General features: G+C 52.6%; 2 protein-coding genes across 20 annotated transcripts in view; both read right to left on the bottom strand.

The window, feature by feature from the left end:
- PPP6R3 (protein phosphatase 6 regulatory subunit 3) overlaps window positions 1-8,007 on the bottom strand; it is a 128,637-nt gene extending 120,630 nt beyond the window's left edge. For 17 of the 19 annotated variants that reach the window (XM_019755615.2, XM_019755617.2, XM_019755619.2 and 14 more), the window contains exon 1: window positions 7,875-8,007. The gene's annotated coding sequence lies outside the window, so the exon portion shown is untranslated. The remainder of the gene's footprint in view (window positions 1-7,874) is intronic. The other 2 variants (XM_074336837.1, XM_074336835.1) reach the window with 2 other exon arrangements.
- A 5,594-nt stretch (window positions 8,008-13,601) lies between these two features.
- Window positions 13,602-18,891, bottom strand: part of LRP5 (LDL receptor related protein 5) — a 104,579-nt gene continuing 99,289 nt past the window's right edge. Inside the window, exons 22-23 of the mRNA XM_074336834.1 lie at window positions 15,914-16,011; window positions 13,602-14,067 (exon numbers count right to left, since the gene is read on the bottom strand). Of these exons, the coding sequence (XP_074192935.1) occupies window positions 13,806-14,067; window positions 15,914-16,011 (360 nt within the window). The 3' untranslated portion in view covers window positions 13,602-13,805. The remainder of the gene's footprint in view (window positions 14,068-15,913; window positions 16,012-18,891) is intronic.

The following is an 18,891-nucleotide window of genomic DNA, read 5'->3' as shown; positions in this document are numbered from 1 at the left end:
TCTCCTTCAGTTCAAAGGGCCCCAACTCAGGGAGGCTCACCCTAGTGACATTTCAATCTGCAAACAGCCCCCACCCAGGCACTTCCCTGCTTTACCTTTCTCCCCGCTGTATCTGTAAACTGTCTTTCCCCACTAAAATGTAAGCTCCCTGAAGGCAGGGACTTTTGTCTGCTTTGCTCACTAATAAACCCAGCATCAGAAAAAGTATGACACAATAAGTACAAATATTGGAACAAACGAATCTCAAACACAATGGGCGGAGGAGTCACAGAATAAAATGATTCAATTCATATAAAGACATGCAAAACTTAAGTTATATAAGGATACAGTCACAGATGGCAACACCATAAAGTAAAGCAAGAAAATGATACCCGCAGGGCAAGTGGGGCAGTCAGAAGAAGTGGTGGGGAGGGCACAGAGGGAGTCAAAGGCGGCAGCAACGGTGTATATCTTAAGCTGGTCGGTGGGTACACAAATGCTGGTTTTAACATTTATTATCTGTACACATGCTGATATATATTCTTTGACACATGAGCTCATTAAAAATCAAAATTAAAAAAACAGATTAGCACAGGGCAGGCCAAAGCCAGCCCACCACCTGCTTTCGTAAATAAAATTGTGTAGGAAGACAACCACCTTCGCTTGTCTGTATGTCGTGCCTGGCTGCTTTCACACCACAGGACAGAGCTGCGCAGCGACAGGGACCGCAGAGCCCTCAGAGCCCTTTACAGAAGAGAGCTGTCTGTCTGGTACAAACGTGGAATTTGTAAAGAAATTAAGTGCAAAATAAACAGGTCCAATCATCTGCTAAAATACATTGATCCTTCAAGGTAGATGTGATTTTCCAAGTACACTGGAAAAACATGGTTCTTTCTGAGACTCCAAAGCAAATGGAGTTACCTTTACAATGGCAGAAAGATTTTCAAGAATGTTTTTGAAAGCAACATGCAAAACCTCAATTTATGATCTCTACTCCCGCCAAATAAGAAAACATTACATTTATGTAAGTAAAACATACATAACGTAAACATGAAAACACACCAAACACGTGCACACAAACACTAGCTCCCTAAGCCCCGACCTGCAGCGCCCCCGAGCAGCTGGTTAGACCGCAAAGGTCCTCCGTGAGCCCTTCACAGCGCATTTCCCTTCTTCACGGTAGTCACTGCACTTAGAGTCGTTTCTGCAGCTGCTTCTATTCTTATCACGAAGATTGGTGAAGGCAGTAATATTAATACAAATATTACTCTTGTGCTAGGCTTTGCGCTAATTGGCCTATATTTAACATTAATTTCACAGATAAGGAAACTAAGGGATAGAGATGTCATGTAATATTAGCATCACACGGCTAGAAGACTGGGAGCCAGAACGCAAAACCAGCTAGTTCAGACCCTGAGCACTCTTCACCGCCATGATATACTCTGCACTGGGGACAGACAACAGGTACTAATCTGTGAAAACTCCCTTTGCTTAAAACCCCATCTATGATAGGTGTCAAACACATGGTTGTTGAATCCAGTGTAATAAGGGTCCGCAGTGGGAAGTGGGGAGGTCATTCAAAGAGCGTTATTTAATCAGGGTCTCACAGCAACAGAGGCAGACGAGCCCTACGCATTGTCCGGAGGCAACAGAAACCCTGCGTATCTATGTCAGTAAGAAAACCAGGAGACGCTATTCCCTCGTCTACTACAATGACAAAACTAACATGTACTACCACCGAAAGGGAACAATTCACAAGTTAACCCTTTGTCTTAACTCTCGGTGAGACCTACCTGTGATGTCACTTTTTTTTTTTTTTTTTAACAGGACTTTATTGGGGAACAGTGTGTACTTCCAGGACTTTTTTCCAAGTCAAGTTGTTGTCCTTTGAGTCTTAGTTGTGGAGGGCGCAGCTCAGCTCCAGGTCCAGTTGCCGTTTTCTAGTTGCAGGGGGCACAGCCCACCATCCCTTGCAAGATTTGAGGAATTGAACTGGCAACCTTGTGGTTGAGAGCCCACTGGCCCATGTGGGAATCGAACCGGCAGCCTTCGGAGTTAGGAGCATGGAGCTCCAACCGCCTGAGCCACCGGGCCGGCCCTGTGATGTCACTCTTGAAACGAATGACACTTGGAATTGGGGTCTAGTGGGGCCAGCAAAACCTTAAGGCATCACGCAGGAACTGAGACTTCGCAGCTGCCTGCGGGTCCATCCTCCAGCCCGGCCTGAATTTGTCTCTAACAAGCAAGGATCTCTGAGTTCTGTGCCAGCTCCAAAACCGTGATTCTCACGAGAAGAGCCCCAAACAGCCAACAGAGTCAGTACTTGTCAAAGCTCTTCCTGCCACTGCCCCCATCTGGGAATTGAAAGCTCAGATTTCACAGAAGTCCAGCCAATGTCCACTAACTACGAGGCCACCGTGTGCCTCAGTGGGCAGTGTAACACAGCTGCCTTCCTTGCCCTGCCTAGGGGCTCAGCAAGCCATGCATTCTGGGGCAAAATGCTTTCTCTTCTTGTCCAAGTGCGTCTGACACCAGCACTGTTGTTCAGACAGACATCAAGGTACAGGGAACTCAAGGTTCCAACGAGCAATCCGCACGGCTTTCTCCAAGTCGGACTCAACATTCAATCATACTCGTTTTTGCAGCCTTTTTATTTTTATTTTTTCCCTGCAGCCTTTTCAGTTCTGCTCTCTAATGTTCCAAAAAACCACTCTTTCATTCACCTTCCTTTAGGCCACCAGATTTCACAGCAGTCGACCCCTGGGATACACGAACCATTCCAAGGTAACGCATATTCCCACTGGAAGAAATTTTGGAACCAGCAACATCCTAGTCTTCTCCAGAGTCGTTGAGAAGCACAAAATCAGAGCCTGCTTATAGCAGTAAAAAGAGGTTCATAGCCTATCAAACTTTATTATATAAACTCATAGTCAAGTATGCAATCCTCAGTAATACTTAGAAAACAGGTCAACGCGAGCCAGCTGTATGTGACAAGTAGTAAGCCATCTCTACTCAGTAAACCCAGATCTTTGCCACGTATGTGACATAAAAATGTCCCAGTTAAGGTAAGAAGCCTCTCAAGTACTGCCAAGATCCCTTTTACTTGCTGCTTTACCATCCAGCCAGTCTACCTGGTATCCAGATGTCAGTTCGTTCATAATCATCCAAAATCTGAACTAAACGGTATTGATCCGACTAATAACTATTAGGTTGGTGCAAAAGTAACTGCAGTTTTTGCAATTATTTTTAACCTTTTAAACTGCAATTACTTTTGCACCAACCTAATAGTATCTCCTCTCTCCCAGTAAAGAAAAATAAAGAGGGAGAGAGGAAGAAAGGGGGTTTCCGTGGCAATTAAATCTAAGCCAAAGGTAAAAGGCCACAAAAACAGATCTCCACTCAACCGAGACCCAGACTACGGCAGAAAAAACCGTTTCTGTCCCCTGGAAGCACCGTGACTTCAGGGTGCCCAAGACGTTTAGCGAGAACCCACATCAAGGCCCTGGTCAGTGCGGAACCAGTCAGTGTTTCAAGTCTGCCTGACTGACTGACAACCAACATCTATGGAGCAAAAGACAATACAGCTCAATCCTATTTGACGTTACAGAGCAGCTTGCAGTACGGCAAGAGTGGCGTCACCGCCAAACCAAACCAAACCAAACCAAACCAAACCAAACCAAGGAGGCAAATCAGCATAACCATTTAATACATGGAAAAAACAAAGGTGTACCTCCTTTATCCTCTGGCAAAAAGACTTCTGGAATCTCCATCACCCAACCAGCGAAGGCAAACGAGTGCTTTTCCTCTGAAGCCTCTAGGGCCTCTCACCAACAGCCTACCTACCGACTTACTTACCACAGGTACAATTGTAACAAGCTGTTACCTGGTCTCCCAGGCAAACTCTGTCTCCTTTGTAATGCTGCCTCTCCTTCTAGAATGCACGGCCTTAAGCACCTGGTCATGAGTGACTCCCTAAAACAGTTCCTGGCAGAGTCAAGACAATATATTAGCTGATCAAATAAATGAAGATTAGAAGTAGAGGGCGGGAGGGGGCACTTGTCATTCTCAATCTTGGCCACAAGTCGAATTTTAGGATGAAGGGTTAGAAAGTGCCTGCATAGCCTCCTTTTTATGTCTTGATGCTAACATTTAGTTGCTGAAAATGTGTATAGTTTTTATACGAACATTTGTCCATTCAATAAACTAGATCATTTAATCGTAAGTTTGTGTGAGGAAAGGATCTCTGCCCTTCTCTAACTACGGCACCTCATCCCCCCCAGGAGGAAAAATACCCACCTGGGTCAGAGTCCAGGGCACAGAGGAAGCCCCTTTACTAGCAGGCAAGGGTCACTGTGTAAAAAGGTTCAACATAAAGTATGCCTCTCTCTTGCGCTCAAAGGGCAGAACTGGCAAAGTGCTCCAGGGCTAACTCTCTGGAAATAAAAAAAGGTAACGATGAAGCTGATATCTACGAACAGAACTAACAGCTGATTGACAGGATGAGGGCAAAGGTACAAAACTCAAAAATCACACTAGTATAAAGCTGTTTAGCACAGGAGCAAACAGCACTCAAAGCCTGAGAGTGCTACTAAGTTTCAGCACAACATGGTCATTATTTTCCTGAGGGAAAGGAGGAAACGTTTTCTAAATTATTTTACAGAATCAACTCATTTAAAATGTCTTTTAAAGTTCCATCTTCAGGCCCCTGCAAGTACCATATGTACACCACCCCTTCCACCACTAAGTAACGCCAAGGAGGGACCGAGGGACCACAAAGACAGAGCTCACAGATTACCTGAAGGACTCCCTGACCTACAAGCAGCCCCTAAAATTTGTGGTGTCGCACAGCGGTGCCAAAACCTAGCTGAACTTCAGTATTACCTGGGAGCTTTTTAAAAATATATTCTCAATCCCACCACAAATTTCCAGAGGTGGGATCCATCACCCGTGGTCTTAAAAAGAATCCCAAATGATTCTAATCCAAACCAGTCTAGCATCTGTCTTGCTCAACCTTGGCATTATTGTTATTTGGAGCTGGAGGGGGACTTGGGAGGAGGGAACGCTGTCCTGTGCGTTACAGGACATTTAGCAGCTTCCCTGGTCTCTACCCTCCAGAAGCCAGTAGCAGCGCACTGCTCACTCCCACAGGGGTAACAAGTTAAAATACCTCCAGACATTGCCAAATGTTTCTCTGGAGGCAAAATCATCCCCCAGTTGAGACCCACAGATCTGGAGTAAATAAAAACCAATCACTTGAGGTTCTCTTCGGAAAGAAAGAAAAAACAAAACAAGAAAGCTACTTAAAGCCAAGAGGCTAGGTCTGTGTTTTCAGTTCCTCTCACCTGAGAAAAGTAGCTAACACTACTCAGCCCACTGGGGCTCAGATTTTGACTTATAAGGAGGAACAAACCACAGCTTCTTGGGCTTTTCATGAAATAAACTCAATGCTGAGTGTTAGCTGAGCAGATGGTTAGAAGACCTTCACTGTCACTATCATTGACTCTTCTTAGGGATAACAAAAACACTGTAAAATTTTAGACCAATATACACTCAGACTGCATCTCAAATATCCAAAATATAAAATTGCAACATACAACTGTATCATAGAAACAGGAAATACTGATCCTGACAACTACTGTTCTAAGGAAGAGATGTTTTATCTGTAACAAGTGTATTATCTTTGTACCAAATAGATACCAAAAATTAGACAAACCGAGCAAACCTCACCCTGTCGAGTCTCAATTTTACTACCATTCACTTTATATCCAGTTATGGTCTCACTCTCAAATTCTCAATTAATTAATTGAAACTAGCAAGTTTTTGCTTTGTTTTACTATAATTTACACAAAAGCTATTATAGTTTTCTAATCCAAAATGATCTTCTTCCTGTTCTTAAGTTACACCAGCAAGATGCTCGTCTCTACTTAAGACTGAGTCTATCCAAGTAACACTTTCCAGTACAAGTCAGGTCCCAAGCTGGTAATGCCAAGGAAAGGGGGAGCATGGTTTCGCGTACCAGGGAGACGCACACAGGGCAGTAGTTAAAAGACTGTGGGTATATGTGACTGACTAGATGGCATTTTGTTAAATATTTTAGATTCCCTGATCAGACACACTGAAATGCAAAACAGCTTATTCCCCAAACCATCTTTACTGAAATAAATGTCAATACACAATAACCTTTCAAACCTAAATAAACACCCAAGAGGACACAAAGAAATCCTGGAGTTACTGATTTGGGGGCAATCATACTAAAGATGTAGCACCCAAAAGTAAAGAGGAAAAGAATCTGACTCGAGCTCCTGACGGGCTTTTCCTGATTTACACCTCCTAAGCCAAACACTCTGAGGCACCACCACTAAAAATTACTCCAGGAAACGTTTGTAATTCGGTGACTCTTCAACCACCCCTCTCCTGAAAAAAACTGGAAAACATTTCCACTTCATTTTCTCACCCCAGCTGATTCTTAAATACACAGTTTTCTAAAGACATTCACCACGAGCCAGGGCTTAAACACTCATCTGACTTTCTAATAATACCTAAACATTTAAAAATCAAACTTAAATTAATAATAACAGCCACTAATTACTAAGCTGATTCTGCGTGCTAGGCACCTTTTCTAACTGCTTTACATGTATTAACTCATTTACTCCCAACAAACTTTTAAGGTAGACACTTATTATTCCCATATTGCACAGGAAGCAACGAGACTGAGTAACTTGACCACGGTCACAAAGCTAGAAAGTGGTGAGACCAAGACCTGAATCCAGGCAGTCTGACCCCAGAGCGAGGATCGCTCAGACATCACCACCACCGAGCAGACGTCCCACTGGCTGGAAATCCGGAGTCCCTTTCCCACTTGCTGCCTACCTGCAACGCGACCTTGAGGGCTGAATCGAAGTAAAAGTCACATCAAAGTGGGGCAATATCCACGTTAACAAGCGCTGTGAGGATGAAAGGAAACTACCAAGTAAGTGCCCCTCCCATAGAAGCAAAATATAAACAAAGCTCCACGGGACCCACAGAGAAAAGGTTAAATACCGGAAAAATTACACGAAGCTCTGACGCGCCAGGACAGAGATGCAGCCGAGGGCTCGTTCCGTGCGCCTCACGACCGAAAGTCCCAGCTGCGATCAGAGCGAGCGGGATGCGGGAAGAAAGCCCTCCGAGCTCAGCGCGAACAGGCTTCTTTAAGAGGGAGGGACCTCCGGCCGCAGAAGGACCACCCCCCTCGCTCATATTCGCCAGGGAGGCTTTCGCGACCAGGTCTACATTCGAGTCACAACACTGGAGTTAAAAAATCGCTCAGACGCCTATTTAAATACTTCCGAGCTGTTTTTCGCGTTTTCCAGCGCGTCTGCGGCGAATGAATAGAAACCCACAGAACTTGTTTCCCGGAGAACGAGTCCAACAATGGCCTTCGCCAGGCGACAGCGAGCTGCCCCTCAACTTGACATGCTTCCGGGGCTCGCGCGGAGAGTTCTCCGGAGCCCGCGCGCGGGGCGGCGCTCGGGGCGGGCAAGCGGGAGCGGAACCGGGCCAGGCCAGGCTAGGGGCGCGCCCCGCCCGCCACCACCGCCGCGCTGGGCCGGGACCTCATCGCGGGCGCAAAGTTCGCCGTCGGGCCCGCGTCCCACCCCAGCGCCCCGCACGGCGGGGCCCCCGTGGCCCGTGGCGGGCGAGCAGGAGGCTGACAGGCGCGGACCGGGACGGCCGGGAGAGCCTGGACGCCGCGCCTCTCGGGCCGCCGAGCGGCGAATTCCGGGGGGGAGGGGAGGGGGCCGGGACGCTCCCTCCCCGCGCCGCCAAGACCAGGAGGAAGGGCCTCGCCGCCGACCGCGCGCCGCGCACCCCGCGCCGCTACCCGCTCCGCCGCCCCCCTCCCCCTTCATTACCTGGAGGAGCCCGCGACCCGCCGCTAGTTGCGCTCAGGCGGGAAACGCGCTCACCGACACCATCAGCGAAGCGCCCAAAATGGCGGACGTATCAAGCAGGCCTTGAGTTCTCCCCGCCCTCCCTCTGGCCTCCTCGCAACCAATTGCGGCCCTGCCCCCGCCCCCGGCTCCACGGTCATTGGCCTCCCTCTCCCGTGCCCTGCAGCCTATTGGGGCGCCCCGCGGCCCCGTTGCACCCACTCTTATTGGCTCGCAGACCCCGTCAGTCAAGGGCAAGGGGAGCATTCTTTTCCCATGGACTTGACGGATCCGGAACCTCTAGGACCCCGGAGTCTGGAAAAACAAATCAGAAACCAGGAGAAACCTGGCTGGGTCCCCCTACGCCGTAGCAACAGCAGGGCCCCTGTTTGACGGACGCTTGGGACCACCAATCCGATAGCAAATGCTTTTTAAAACTAAATTGAGCCAAACCAATCATGGCCGTGAAGCTGGAAGCTGCAAGGGAACCAATGGGGTAGCGAGACCCGTGGGCGGGTTGGAGGGCCTGCAGGAAACCGGTGATGACGTGAGTCACAATATGTGTCCGCGGCGGAAGTTATCCGGACCTGGGGAATTAGCTCAAATGGTAGAGCGCTCGCTTAGCATGTGAGAGGTAGCGGGATCGATGCCCGCATTCTCCACGGCTGAATTTTATAAAGGGAGACCTGCACGTCCTCGGTCACCTTACGAGGAAAAGGTGGCTGTCGCAGGAGTTAGGGGTCACGGTCACTGTAGAGGGGCCAGACCAGGTTCCCCTAGCTGCTACCCCTACAGCCCCAGGAGAGAAGAAATGTTTTGTCTTACGGAAGGATTTACACACGAGTTTCTTCCGAAATGCTAGAGGGCGACAATTGGCGACAGGGCTAAAAGTCCGGTGAAACCCAGCCGGAATTCAGCGAACGCAAAATCACGCACCCACGAGTGTGCACGTAGCGCAGGGGAAGCGTGGGCTGCCGGCTGCGGAAACGGGGTGCTCTGCATTCGTGGGCAGCCCTCTAGTGAGCGCCTGGCGTGTGCACAGCCTGTGGGGGTTCGTCAGGCACCACCCGGGTAGCACCAGGTAGTGGTAAGTAAAACAGGCCGCCGACTGGTGCGGGCCCTTCCTGAGCAGGTGTCATTTCAACACAGGGACAGGGAGGACAGAGCTGCAGGCCCCTGAGTCCAGATGGCGGGGAGAGAGGCCTGAAGCCCCCGGGTGGGTCAGTGGAGCGCCAGGGAGGCAGGTGTAGCTGCGTTGTGGTGGGAGAGGGCATGCGCGTGGCAGGGAGAGGAGGTGGCAGAGGTGACCTGGAGGGGGTGGCAGGGCCTAGAGGACAAGTGAAGGAACTTGGGGTTTATGCTCAGAGATTGAGGGCCAGGAAGCGCTTCTGGGTGGAGAAGGGCGTGTTCATGGCTGGCCTAACTTTATTTAGAAAGGACTGTTCTGAGCAAGAGCAGCAAGGCACTGCTACAGGACGCGCAGAGGGCGGGGGCGGCAGGCCCCAGGGGCTGGACCTAGGAGCCAGGGAGAGGCTGCAGGGAACACTGGGATAGGAGTTGGTGCCTGAGAGGGAGGCTGGGCGTGGGCAGGAGGGGACAACTAGGGCTGGGACCTGCCCTCGGGGGCACCTAGGCAGGGCCCAGCCACCCACTGATCCCTTTACTCATTCATCTTCAAAGGACTTGCCAGTACCTGCTTCAGGCTCCTCCATCCCAGACTCTGAAGTGGGTCCTAGGGCCATGTGCACTATAATTAAATGAAATAATGCAGTACCTCACCCAATATAAGTGGGCCCCAAAAGTCTCCAGTTAGATGAGCTCCTAACCTAATCTGAAGGGTTGAAGCCAGGAGAACTTCCTGAAGGGGGAGGCATCTGAGCCCGGCCCCTCACCTGAGCACAGTGGGGAACCACTGACAGGCTTTACAGAGGAGAATGACTTTGAAGCTTTGCATCGGCCTCACTGTTGTAGAGTTTCTAGATTTCACAGATCACCACTTTCCCCTTTTTCTCCCTAATCCTTTTGTGATTTAATTTTTAATGTTTAAATTTGCAACCCATCGAGACTTTTAAAAAATTTATACGAATCATTTTGCACATACTCAACAGTAGAGAGAAACATAATGAACGCCCATGTGTCCATCACCCAGCTAGTACTCCTAAACTTTGGGAACAGCCACAGAACTGTGTCATTACTAACTCTATCAAGTAATGGTTTTTTAAAAATACCATTATTGCCATCCTTTCATACAAAGAAGGACGTTTGAACACACACTCAGGTAGGAAAGACTAGCTCAGGATAAACAAAAAGACTTTAAATTGAATAAGTTCAACTTGGGGACAAAGACATCCCATTGGCTTTCCTTTTGTTACATCACCAGGGCGCAGTCCTGATTTGAGAGCTAGAGTGGGGCCATGCTGGAGACAGCCATGCTCCAGAAGGGCCTGGGCTGGTGCTAGGTCACGTCAAGGTCGGTTGAGGTTGGAGATAAGGGGCCAGATACGCAGCTCTAGTGGGATGTGAAGGGTCCACCGATTTTAACATGGAAATGTAACTCTTCTGTTTCTTTTCCTTCTCTTCCCTGCATTAAGATTCAATCTGGGTTGGGGAGAAGGTATTTCCCTTCCTGCTAGAGGACTGTTGGTAGCCCAAGTGTTGGTAGAAAGGGGAACCACGAGGTTGCTAACAATTAGGGCCGCTAGCTTACGGGGAAAGAGCAGAAGAGGGCATTTGGGTGGAGAGAGAGAGAGGGAGCGGCATGGGACCCTGGATGAGGACCTCGAGGGAGGAGCCAGCAAGGGGGTTCCTTGGCAGGACCCCAGCCTGGTGACCTGCGGGTGTGGTGCAACAAGGGGGTCTCAGTGCTGGGAAGAGCCAGCTGAGGGGCTCTCAAGGAGGTGCCCTGCAGGGCCCAAGTGGGACCCTAGCCCCACCCCACTTCCCACCACCCAGGTTTCTCCACTTCACGCACATCCCAGTTCCCCATTGCCCTGCCTGGCACTGGACATGCCTAAAATCTGGCCAGGTGGACTTTGTTCGGCTACGCGGGGCAGCTATGGACCCCAGAGGGCTGCTGGGCCCAGGCAGGGTGGAACTCCCACATGCATCCTGCAGCCAGCCTGGAGGAGGCCTGAGCTGAGCAAATGGCTCTTCTGATATGGTCGGGGAGGCCCTATCGTTCCCCGAGGGACACCCCGCGGGCTCAGTGAGGGCCGACGGAGACTCGGAAGTCATGCGTGTCACCGCAGAGGTGAGAGGGTTTGGAGGGAAGGTGGAAGCCCTTTTGGCCTCGTTGATTAGCACCCAGGAGCCAGTTAGTAATGTTTATTGGATAAAGGAGTGATTGAACAAATGAATGAAAAAATTGTGGCTTTTCTTCTTTTTCCCTGAGCCTTGGTTTCATCAACTACAAATCAAAGATACCTCGCTGGGGTGTTGTGAAGTTTAAATGAAACAAGCTGGGTTAACTTCACCCCCTCATTTAAGACAGCTTAGACGTCACCTCCTCCAGGAAGCCTTCCCATCTGAGTGTGATACCCTTTCTGGGCCCCAGATATCTCAACACTGCTTTCCCCCAGCCAAGCCTTTGGAAACTCTCCATGCTGGATTTGGAGTACCTTCAAGGGAGAAATCTGACTAATCTCTGGGCCCCCAGCAAGGGCTCTGCAGGTAGTGGGTGCTTACTGAAGGCTGACAGATTTATTTGGCACATAGTAGGAGGCCAGCAGTTTGGCCCACTCCCCCTAGCTGACCTCAAGGCAGGAAAGCGTCCGGCAGAGTGGTCTCTGGCCACCAGATGGCACCCGTAGCCATGCAATGGATCTATCAGGGGACACTCCAGGGTGCTGGGGGGGAGAGCGGGAGGGCTGCAGAGGTAACTCAATCCTCCCCCAGCCCACGCAGGCCATCGGAGGTCACAGCCCAGGTCATTCCTTCCTCACCCCTGGTCTGATCCCTGGCAGGCCCTAGCGGACTGGATGGCTGGCTGGGTGGGAGAACGGAGCAGAGGTGCTCCTGGGGACCCCTGATGCATGATTGAAGGGCAAGAGAATGGACGGAGGTCTCCTAGGGGACCCCCACAATGCAGCCACTGCTTCTGAGTCAGCAAAGGTGCCCTCTGCTCCCCGCTTGGCTGCCCAGGCCGAGACTGGTACTTTAAATTAGCACCTCAGGGCGTGGGGCCCAACCTGGAAGAACAGGAATCCTGAGTGCTTAGAAGCCCCCCGCCCACCACTGCAGGCAGCTCTGTGGGGCAGGGGACCCCGCCTTGGGCTGGGAGTCTGGGTGCACCATCTAGCTCTGCCGGTCCTGTGTGATGTGACCTGGGGCAAGTGCGTCACCTCTGAGTTTAACAGTTCCCAGCACCATTTACTGAGGACCTGCTCCTTGCCAGGCAGACTGGGCGGGGCTTCTTCACCGGGCATCATCTGTGGAAGCCTCTGACAGCCCGAGGGGACAGGCGGTGACGGCGGCATGGAGTGGCTGAGAGATGAGGCTGGCCTTCCCAGCTGCAGAGCTGACCCGTCATCTGCAAAGGGGCCTTGGGCATAGGCTCCCCCTCTCAGGTGGCCCCAGGTCGGTGCTCAGCACTGGCTTCCTGTGCTCACTCTCGCTTTGCACTGATGCCAGATCACTCTGTCCCCAGCATCTACTCTTGGTCTCAGTGGCAGCGGCAGCAGCAGCAGCAGTCGGGACAGGGGAGGTGAACCCTGACGGTCTGTCCCAGGAACCAGGCCAGGCAGGCTTGTGCCCTGATGTCCCCAGCTATGTTCCGTGGCCAAGCAGTCCTAAGGGCCACCGCCTTCCCACCTCAGTGCCAAGGCTGAGGGTCCAGTGTATTCTGGGGTCCCCCATCCTGGAGGCTGCCCAGCAGTTGGTCACCTCTGTCCTCCAGGCCCTGGGGGTGGGTGAATGGTTCAATCTCAGGGGTGTACTGGGCGGCCCTTCTTCCAGATCTCGGGAGTGTGTATCAGCACTACCTGTGGCGGTCCTCTCACCTCCCTCCAACATTGCAGTGAGGGCCAGGCCCGTCCTGGCTTCCTGCCTCCCCTCTGAAGCCCTCTGCCCGGCACCAGAACAGCCCAGCTTCATCACGACACCATTACTTGCTGACTTCTCCATCTCCTTCCACAGACTGGGGGTCCCCAGGGTCAAAGCCCAGTTCTTATCTAAGTCTCCTCCAATACCATCCAGGTGGACACAGGGCAGGGCTCCGGCTGGGGGGCTCCCTCCTGACCTGGGGTGTATGTGACCTGGCAGCCCCATCCACTGTGTCCACACAGATGGCAGGGCCAGGAGGGGTCCCCAGCCCCCAGCACTGTGTTGATGGGCACAGTAGCCTGGGCTGGCACACACAGAGTTCACACGGTGGCAGAGACTGGCCAGGAACAGCCTAAAGCCCAGGTATAGAATCTTCAGGGCCTCCTGCAAAACGAAAACAGCCTCTTTCTCAAAAGTTATTTAGAATTTCAAGATGGCAACAACAGAGCATGAAACCAAGTGCGAGGCCCTTCGTGACTGCACACGTCGGACACCCATGACCTTGACCCTGCCCACAGGCCTCTGCCTTGTGGGAAGCTGATGGAGAGACGCCTGCGCCCAGGAAGACAAGCGCACGACCCCGACAGCTGCGCAGGGGGAGGCCGGGGTTCAGGTTCACTCCGTGGGGACCCTCAATTCCAGCGCACACATGGCACAAAAGAACAGCAGTGATGTTTAAAAAAATTAAGTTTATAAATATTTTCTCCGCTGTACAAAGTTTTCCCAGCCCTGCCCACCCATCATTGTTCACATTTCTCATGTTTTTAAAATCCCAACTATATTTATTTCTTAAATCATAAAATATATATTTTTCTTTGTTCATATTTAAAACTATTTACAGGGGTGCAGGGAGGCCGGGTGGCCCGGCCGAGGTCAGGACGAGTCCGTGCAGGGGGACGGCGGGGGCGGGAAGAGGTGGAAGTAGCTCCTTTCGGTGGCAGGGGAAGGCGGGCAGCTGTCCTCCGCAGACAAGTACTGGCTGTGGGGTGTGGGCGGGGGCGGGTAGGGGTCTGAGTCTGAGTTCAAATCCAGGTAGTACTTGCTGGCCTTCCAGCGGCTGGCACTGTAGTCACTGTCGCACACGTCTGTGCTGCAAGGTGTCGTGGGGGGAACCATTCCACGAATGATGTAGGGTCTGAGGGGACAAAGAGTGGGGAGCGGGACCTGACTCGGGAGGCCCCGTGCAATGCACCCGATGGGCACAGCTCCCCCAGCTGTGTGGCCTCTCTGAGCCTTGACCTTCCCACCTCTCAGTAGGTGCCTCATCCACCCTGCAGGGCTGCCAAGCCAGGCCCCCTGGAAGCCCTGCAGCCCCAGCCAAGGTCGCCTTTATGGACAGAGAGGGGACTCCAGAGTCTACCTTGGGCAACTCCCTCAACCGCTCTGAGCTTTAGTTTCTCGTTGATAAAACGGAGAGGCTGAAGCAGCACCCACTTCAAAAGGGGCCTGTGAGGATTCAATGAGATTCTGCATGGAAAGTGCAAGAAACTGTCTGGCACCAAAACGTGCTCGGCAACTGTTCCCCTTTACGTCATCACTGTCAATGCTGGAGACCGGTCGGCGAGGAAGGGTCCCATCTTGAGTGAAAGCAACCTGACCCCAGAGATACCACCCCGCTGCCCCCCCATGACACCGCCTCCCAGACACCTGCACCCTGAAATCCTGTGTTGAGCCACCCCGTAGCCTGCGTCTGGGGTTGGGATCATGGTGTGTTTAAGGGCCCCAGCCCTGGGCCACAGTGGGGCTCACAGCGGGCAGGAAGGTGGAGCCAGTCCCCAAGGGCCAGCGAGGGTGCCTGGGCTGAGGCAAGTGCAGCAGGAGCATTTGGCTCAGGGAAGCCCAAGAGCAGGAAGGGGCCCTGACATGGTGGGCAGGGGAGAGGGATCAGAGGTGGCACCAAAATCAGGACAGAATGAACAAAATTGACTGAGGGGCCTGGCCTGGCTGGTGTGGATGTGACGGCCCTGGGCACAGTGGCCGATGAGGCTGCTTCAGGTCTCTGAACAGGGCAGTGACCAGTAGAAAGGGGAGCCTCTCCCAAGGCTGCATGGCTCCCTGCCAGGCCCCGGAGCTCCCGAGATGGGACACCAGATGGCAGGTGGCGCCTTGCTCAGAGTCTCTGTGGGGCCTCAGCCCCTCCCGAGCTTCTGCCTCCACCTGGGCGGTCCAGCAATATGCCAAAGCCCTGATCTCTCGGCCGGGGGCAAGCCCGGCCCAGGCCCACCCCCACCCCCACCCACCCCATCGGGTGAGGGGCCCCGTGCACCTGGGGGTGGGCGCTGCTGGCTGAGACCCCAGGGCTGAAGGGCAGGAGGTTCACCGACCCCGCCCCAGGCTCTGACGGCCCCTGGACACATCAGTATGCCTGGATCCCGCTTGATCTCCATGTTCTCAAGTGTCCTGCCCCACCCAGGGAGGAGGGGCCTGCAACAACTTGGGGTGCTGAGCAGGACTGTGGGCTTCTCAGGCTCAAACAGGCCCTTGTACCAATAAAGGACCATCCTATTGAGGGCCCGAGAGGCAGGCAGGTGGTGCACGCGCAGCCATGCAGAATTAGATGTGACCCTGTAGGGCCCACAGCTGAATTAACAGTCCGATGCCTGAGTCTAGCCCCTGTGCATCAGTCTCCGCGGGCAGTGGGGCCCAGCCATGCCAAGGTGGGCACCCCTGGTGGCACCCTCCAAGGCCAGTCTGCCTGTCCCGGCTAAGAGGCCACTCAGAACGTGGGATCCAGTGGGTTTCTGGCCTCAACACGAACGCCCAGTGGGCTGGGGTGGGGAGGCAGCACGGTGTGGTCCAAGGGCCAGGAGATGCAGGGGAATGAGGGCTGGGCCCCGACGTGTATCCATCAGTGCCCTGGAGCCCTCCCCGGGTTTTCTCTCCTAGGAAACGGGACAAGGCCCCTCCCTGCCACAGGCTTGTCTGGAGACCCAGCCCCACAGCGTGCCAGGGCTGTGCGAGGCTGTGCCGGGACTTCGTACCTGTATGGTCTGGCGGGGGTGGGAATGTTTGAAGAGTAGAACATGTCCATGTTGTACAGGGACGGGTCCGTGGCGGGGGACGGCGGTGGGTTCAGGATCTGAGGAGAGCAAGCAAGAGTCACGGGGGCCCAGTGGAGCTTTGCGGTGCTTCCACCCACCCGCCCTCCTGGCCCGGTTTCCTCCTAGAGCAGGGGGTGCAGGGCTGACCGGCCTCAGGAGGCCCATGCTCCCAGGACCCCTGTCTGCAGAGTGCAAGCAGCTGCTGTCACATCCTGAAGGTCGTGGGAGCAGAGGTGTCTACAGCCCCGGGAGCCCTGCCCTGACCAGCAGTGACCCCCGGCCCAGGTGCTGGCTCGCCCTGAGCTCTGAGGCGGAACTTCGGGAAGGTCCCTGGAGGCCTGAGTCAGCCAGTCCTTTGCCCTGCCCCACCCCAGCAGTGCAAGATGTCCCCATAGGCCCCAGCATGGCCACCTGCACCAGGACCACACACAGGGGTCCTCACGCCAAAGGAGGGGCCACAGCCCCACTGCTGGCCCTCGGGGCGCCTCTGAGCAAATGAGGAAAGGATGCGCCTTCCTCAGGGGACAATAATATGGTCCCCAGACTGTGAAAATAAATGGACAACTCTATTATGCGAATGCACCCTCCTGAGCCGGGCAGCACGTGACCCACCCCATAAAGGGACAGAAGGAGCCGGGTCTGCACCTTCCCCAGCACCCAGCACCCAGCACACAGCTCCTCCAAGCCATTCCTGGAGGGGGCACAGCCCGTCCCACTTCCAGTGCTCCCACAGCTGAATGGGCACAGGGCTGTCACTGCACGCCCTGAAGATGTGTCTGGGAGTCCTGGCCCTGTACTTCTGGGCTGCACATTGCTCCCTGGTGAGGGACTTCACCTGTCGGGGCCTTAGTTTCTTCATCTCTAAAATGGGGCTAAGAAGACCTGCTTCCCGAGGCTGTCCTAACACTTGGTGCGTCACCTACCAGAAGTGCGGCATGGGTCCCTGCTACTTATTTTGGGGAGGGTCCTCTTGGCCCAAATAGCCACTCTGGGGATTCCTCAGGATCTGACCCCAAAGTTGGCAGGACACGACACTGGGAGGGGTTATTCAGAGAGGGGAGCAGAAACCAGGCAGGGAAGCCCAGCGGAAAGGGCCTCTGGCAGCTGCCTGTGGGGTCCTGTTTGGGCATCTGCCCATGAACTTGACTGGAGCTGGTTTTCCTTCACTTCGTCCTCCAAGGCGTGCTCTGGGATTCTGCCCAAACCCCCTCCCTCTGCTGCTGTCACCGCTACTTCCCCCAGGGTGTTGGGAGATTAAAGTCAAGGAGTTGTGGAGAAGGTCTTCCCAATACTGCACTGGGCAGATTTCTAGCAAGTTCCACTGGTGTAGCACCTCAGCGACTTCTTAGCCAATTGCTGAGCAGAGGCTGTACCCTCTCTGAGACTGGACCATGGCCCTGGGGGCGCTTCTTTGGACGCTCTCTCCCACCTGATCTGCTTTTCCTGTGTTTTGAAGAGTTCGCTTTACCTCTCACTAGCCGACTGTCCAGAATTCCGGTCCCCGCTAATAATTCTGTCTATTGCACTTTCTCTGTTCAGAACACCATGTGAACTGTAACTAACAGAGACCACCTGGGAGCCAGCGGCACAGAAATAAAGTCAGATGCCAACAACCTAATTACATTCCCAGAGAATCAAAGATTGAAATATAAAACATGAAACTCTGAGAACATTAAGAAAAAGAACACGGAAAGAAATTTCTTTTCTTCTGATAAAAGGAGGGAAAGCCTGTCTGAGCACAACCGAAAACCCCTAGATGTCGTAAGAGAAAAGATTGATCGTTTCATTGTATAAATGGCAAACACACCATAATCCAAATCAAAAGACAAAAATCTAGGAAAAACAGTTTCAACACACGTCTCAAGGAACGGGCTAATTTTCTTAATATATCTATATATAAAGAGACCTTATAAATGGATAAAAATACTAACAACGCAATATAACATAGACCCTTCAGAGAAAATAAAACTATAAAGGTAAATTACACACACAAAAAGATGTTTGACGTCACTTGTAATGCAAGAAACACACATTAAGATTATTCCACCGTACGATTTGCACCTTAAGTTAGATTCATGGAGAGAGTGTTTGAGAGGGAGTCGTGCCGATATGGCCCTCTGCTGGCCGCAGGATGGACTGTCCCCAGGGGAAGGCCACTTGGCAAGAGTGGGCAGGATGACAGACACTCAGCCTCTGCAGCCGGGCATTCTTGCTGCTGCCTCCCCACAGAGGGGGAGTGCAGCACAGCCTGGGAGCAACCGGATGCCAGGCTCTCAGGAACCGCCTCTGGCTGCCAGTTACCACTCAGTTCTCGATCTTGTTTGCCAATGGGATGACGACAGTGCCTCCTTCTGGAGACAGGTTCACATAGCATCCGGAGAGGGCACTGGTCAGCTGGGCGGTCCGAAGTGCTCAGCTTGCCTTCTCGTCAGCAGCCAAACGCAAGGCTCAGAGAGGGGCTCTTGTTACCTTCAGATGCCACCCTTTGGGTTTTAAAGAGCACCTACGAATCTACTCTGTACGAGACTATAATGGTAGATAGTTGTCATACGTCTGTCCAAGCCCACGGAGTGGACACCACCAAGAGTGAGCCCCACTGCCCACTATGGCCTTTGGCTGACGCTGTGTGGTCAGTGCAGGCTGCCGGCTGGAACAAATGTAGCACTCGGGTGGGGGATGGTGACAGTGAGGGAGGCTGTGCAGCTGTGGGGCGGGGGGCATGTGCGAGATCTCGGTACCCTCCTCTCAAGTTTGTTGTAAACCTAAAATAGCTCTTAAAAAGATAAAGTCTTAAAAAACGAAATACATATGTAAAACTGGCAAGCTCTGAATAAGGTCAAAGGATGTCGTATCCATGTCCTGATTATGATATGGTACTACTGTCATTGCTAAATGTGAGTGTCCCCAAAAATTCCTAT

Source organism: Rhinolophus sinicus, linkage group LG06 (genome assembly GCF_036562045.2).
Source record: "Rhinolophus sinicus isolate RSC01 linkage group LG06, ASM3656204v1, whole genome shotgun sequence".
Taxonomy (NCBI): domain Eukaryota; kingdom Metazoa; phylum Chordata; class Mammalia; order Chiroptera; family Rhinolophidae; genus Rhinolophus; species Rhinolophus sinicus.
Note: the sequence above shows the minus strand (reverse complement) of the source record. Positions and strands in the feature narration are given on the sequence as shown.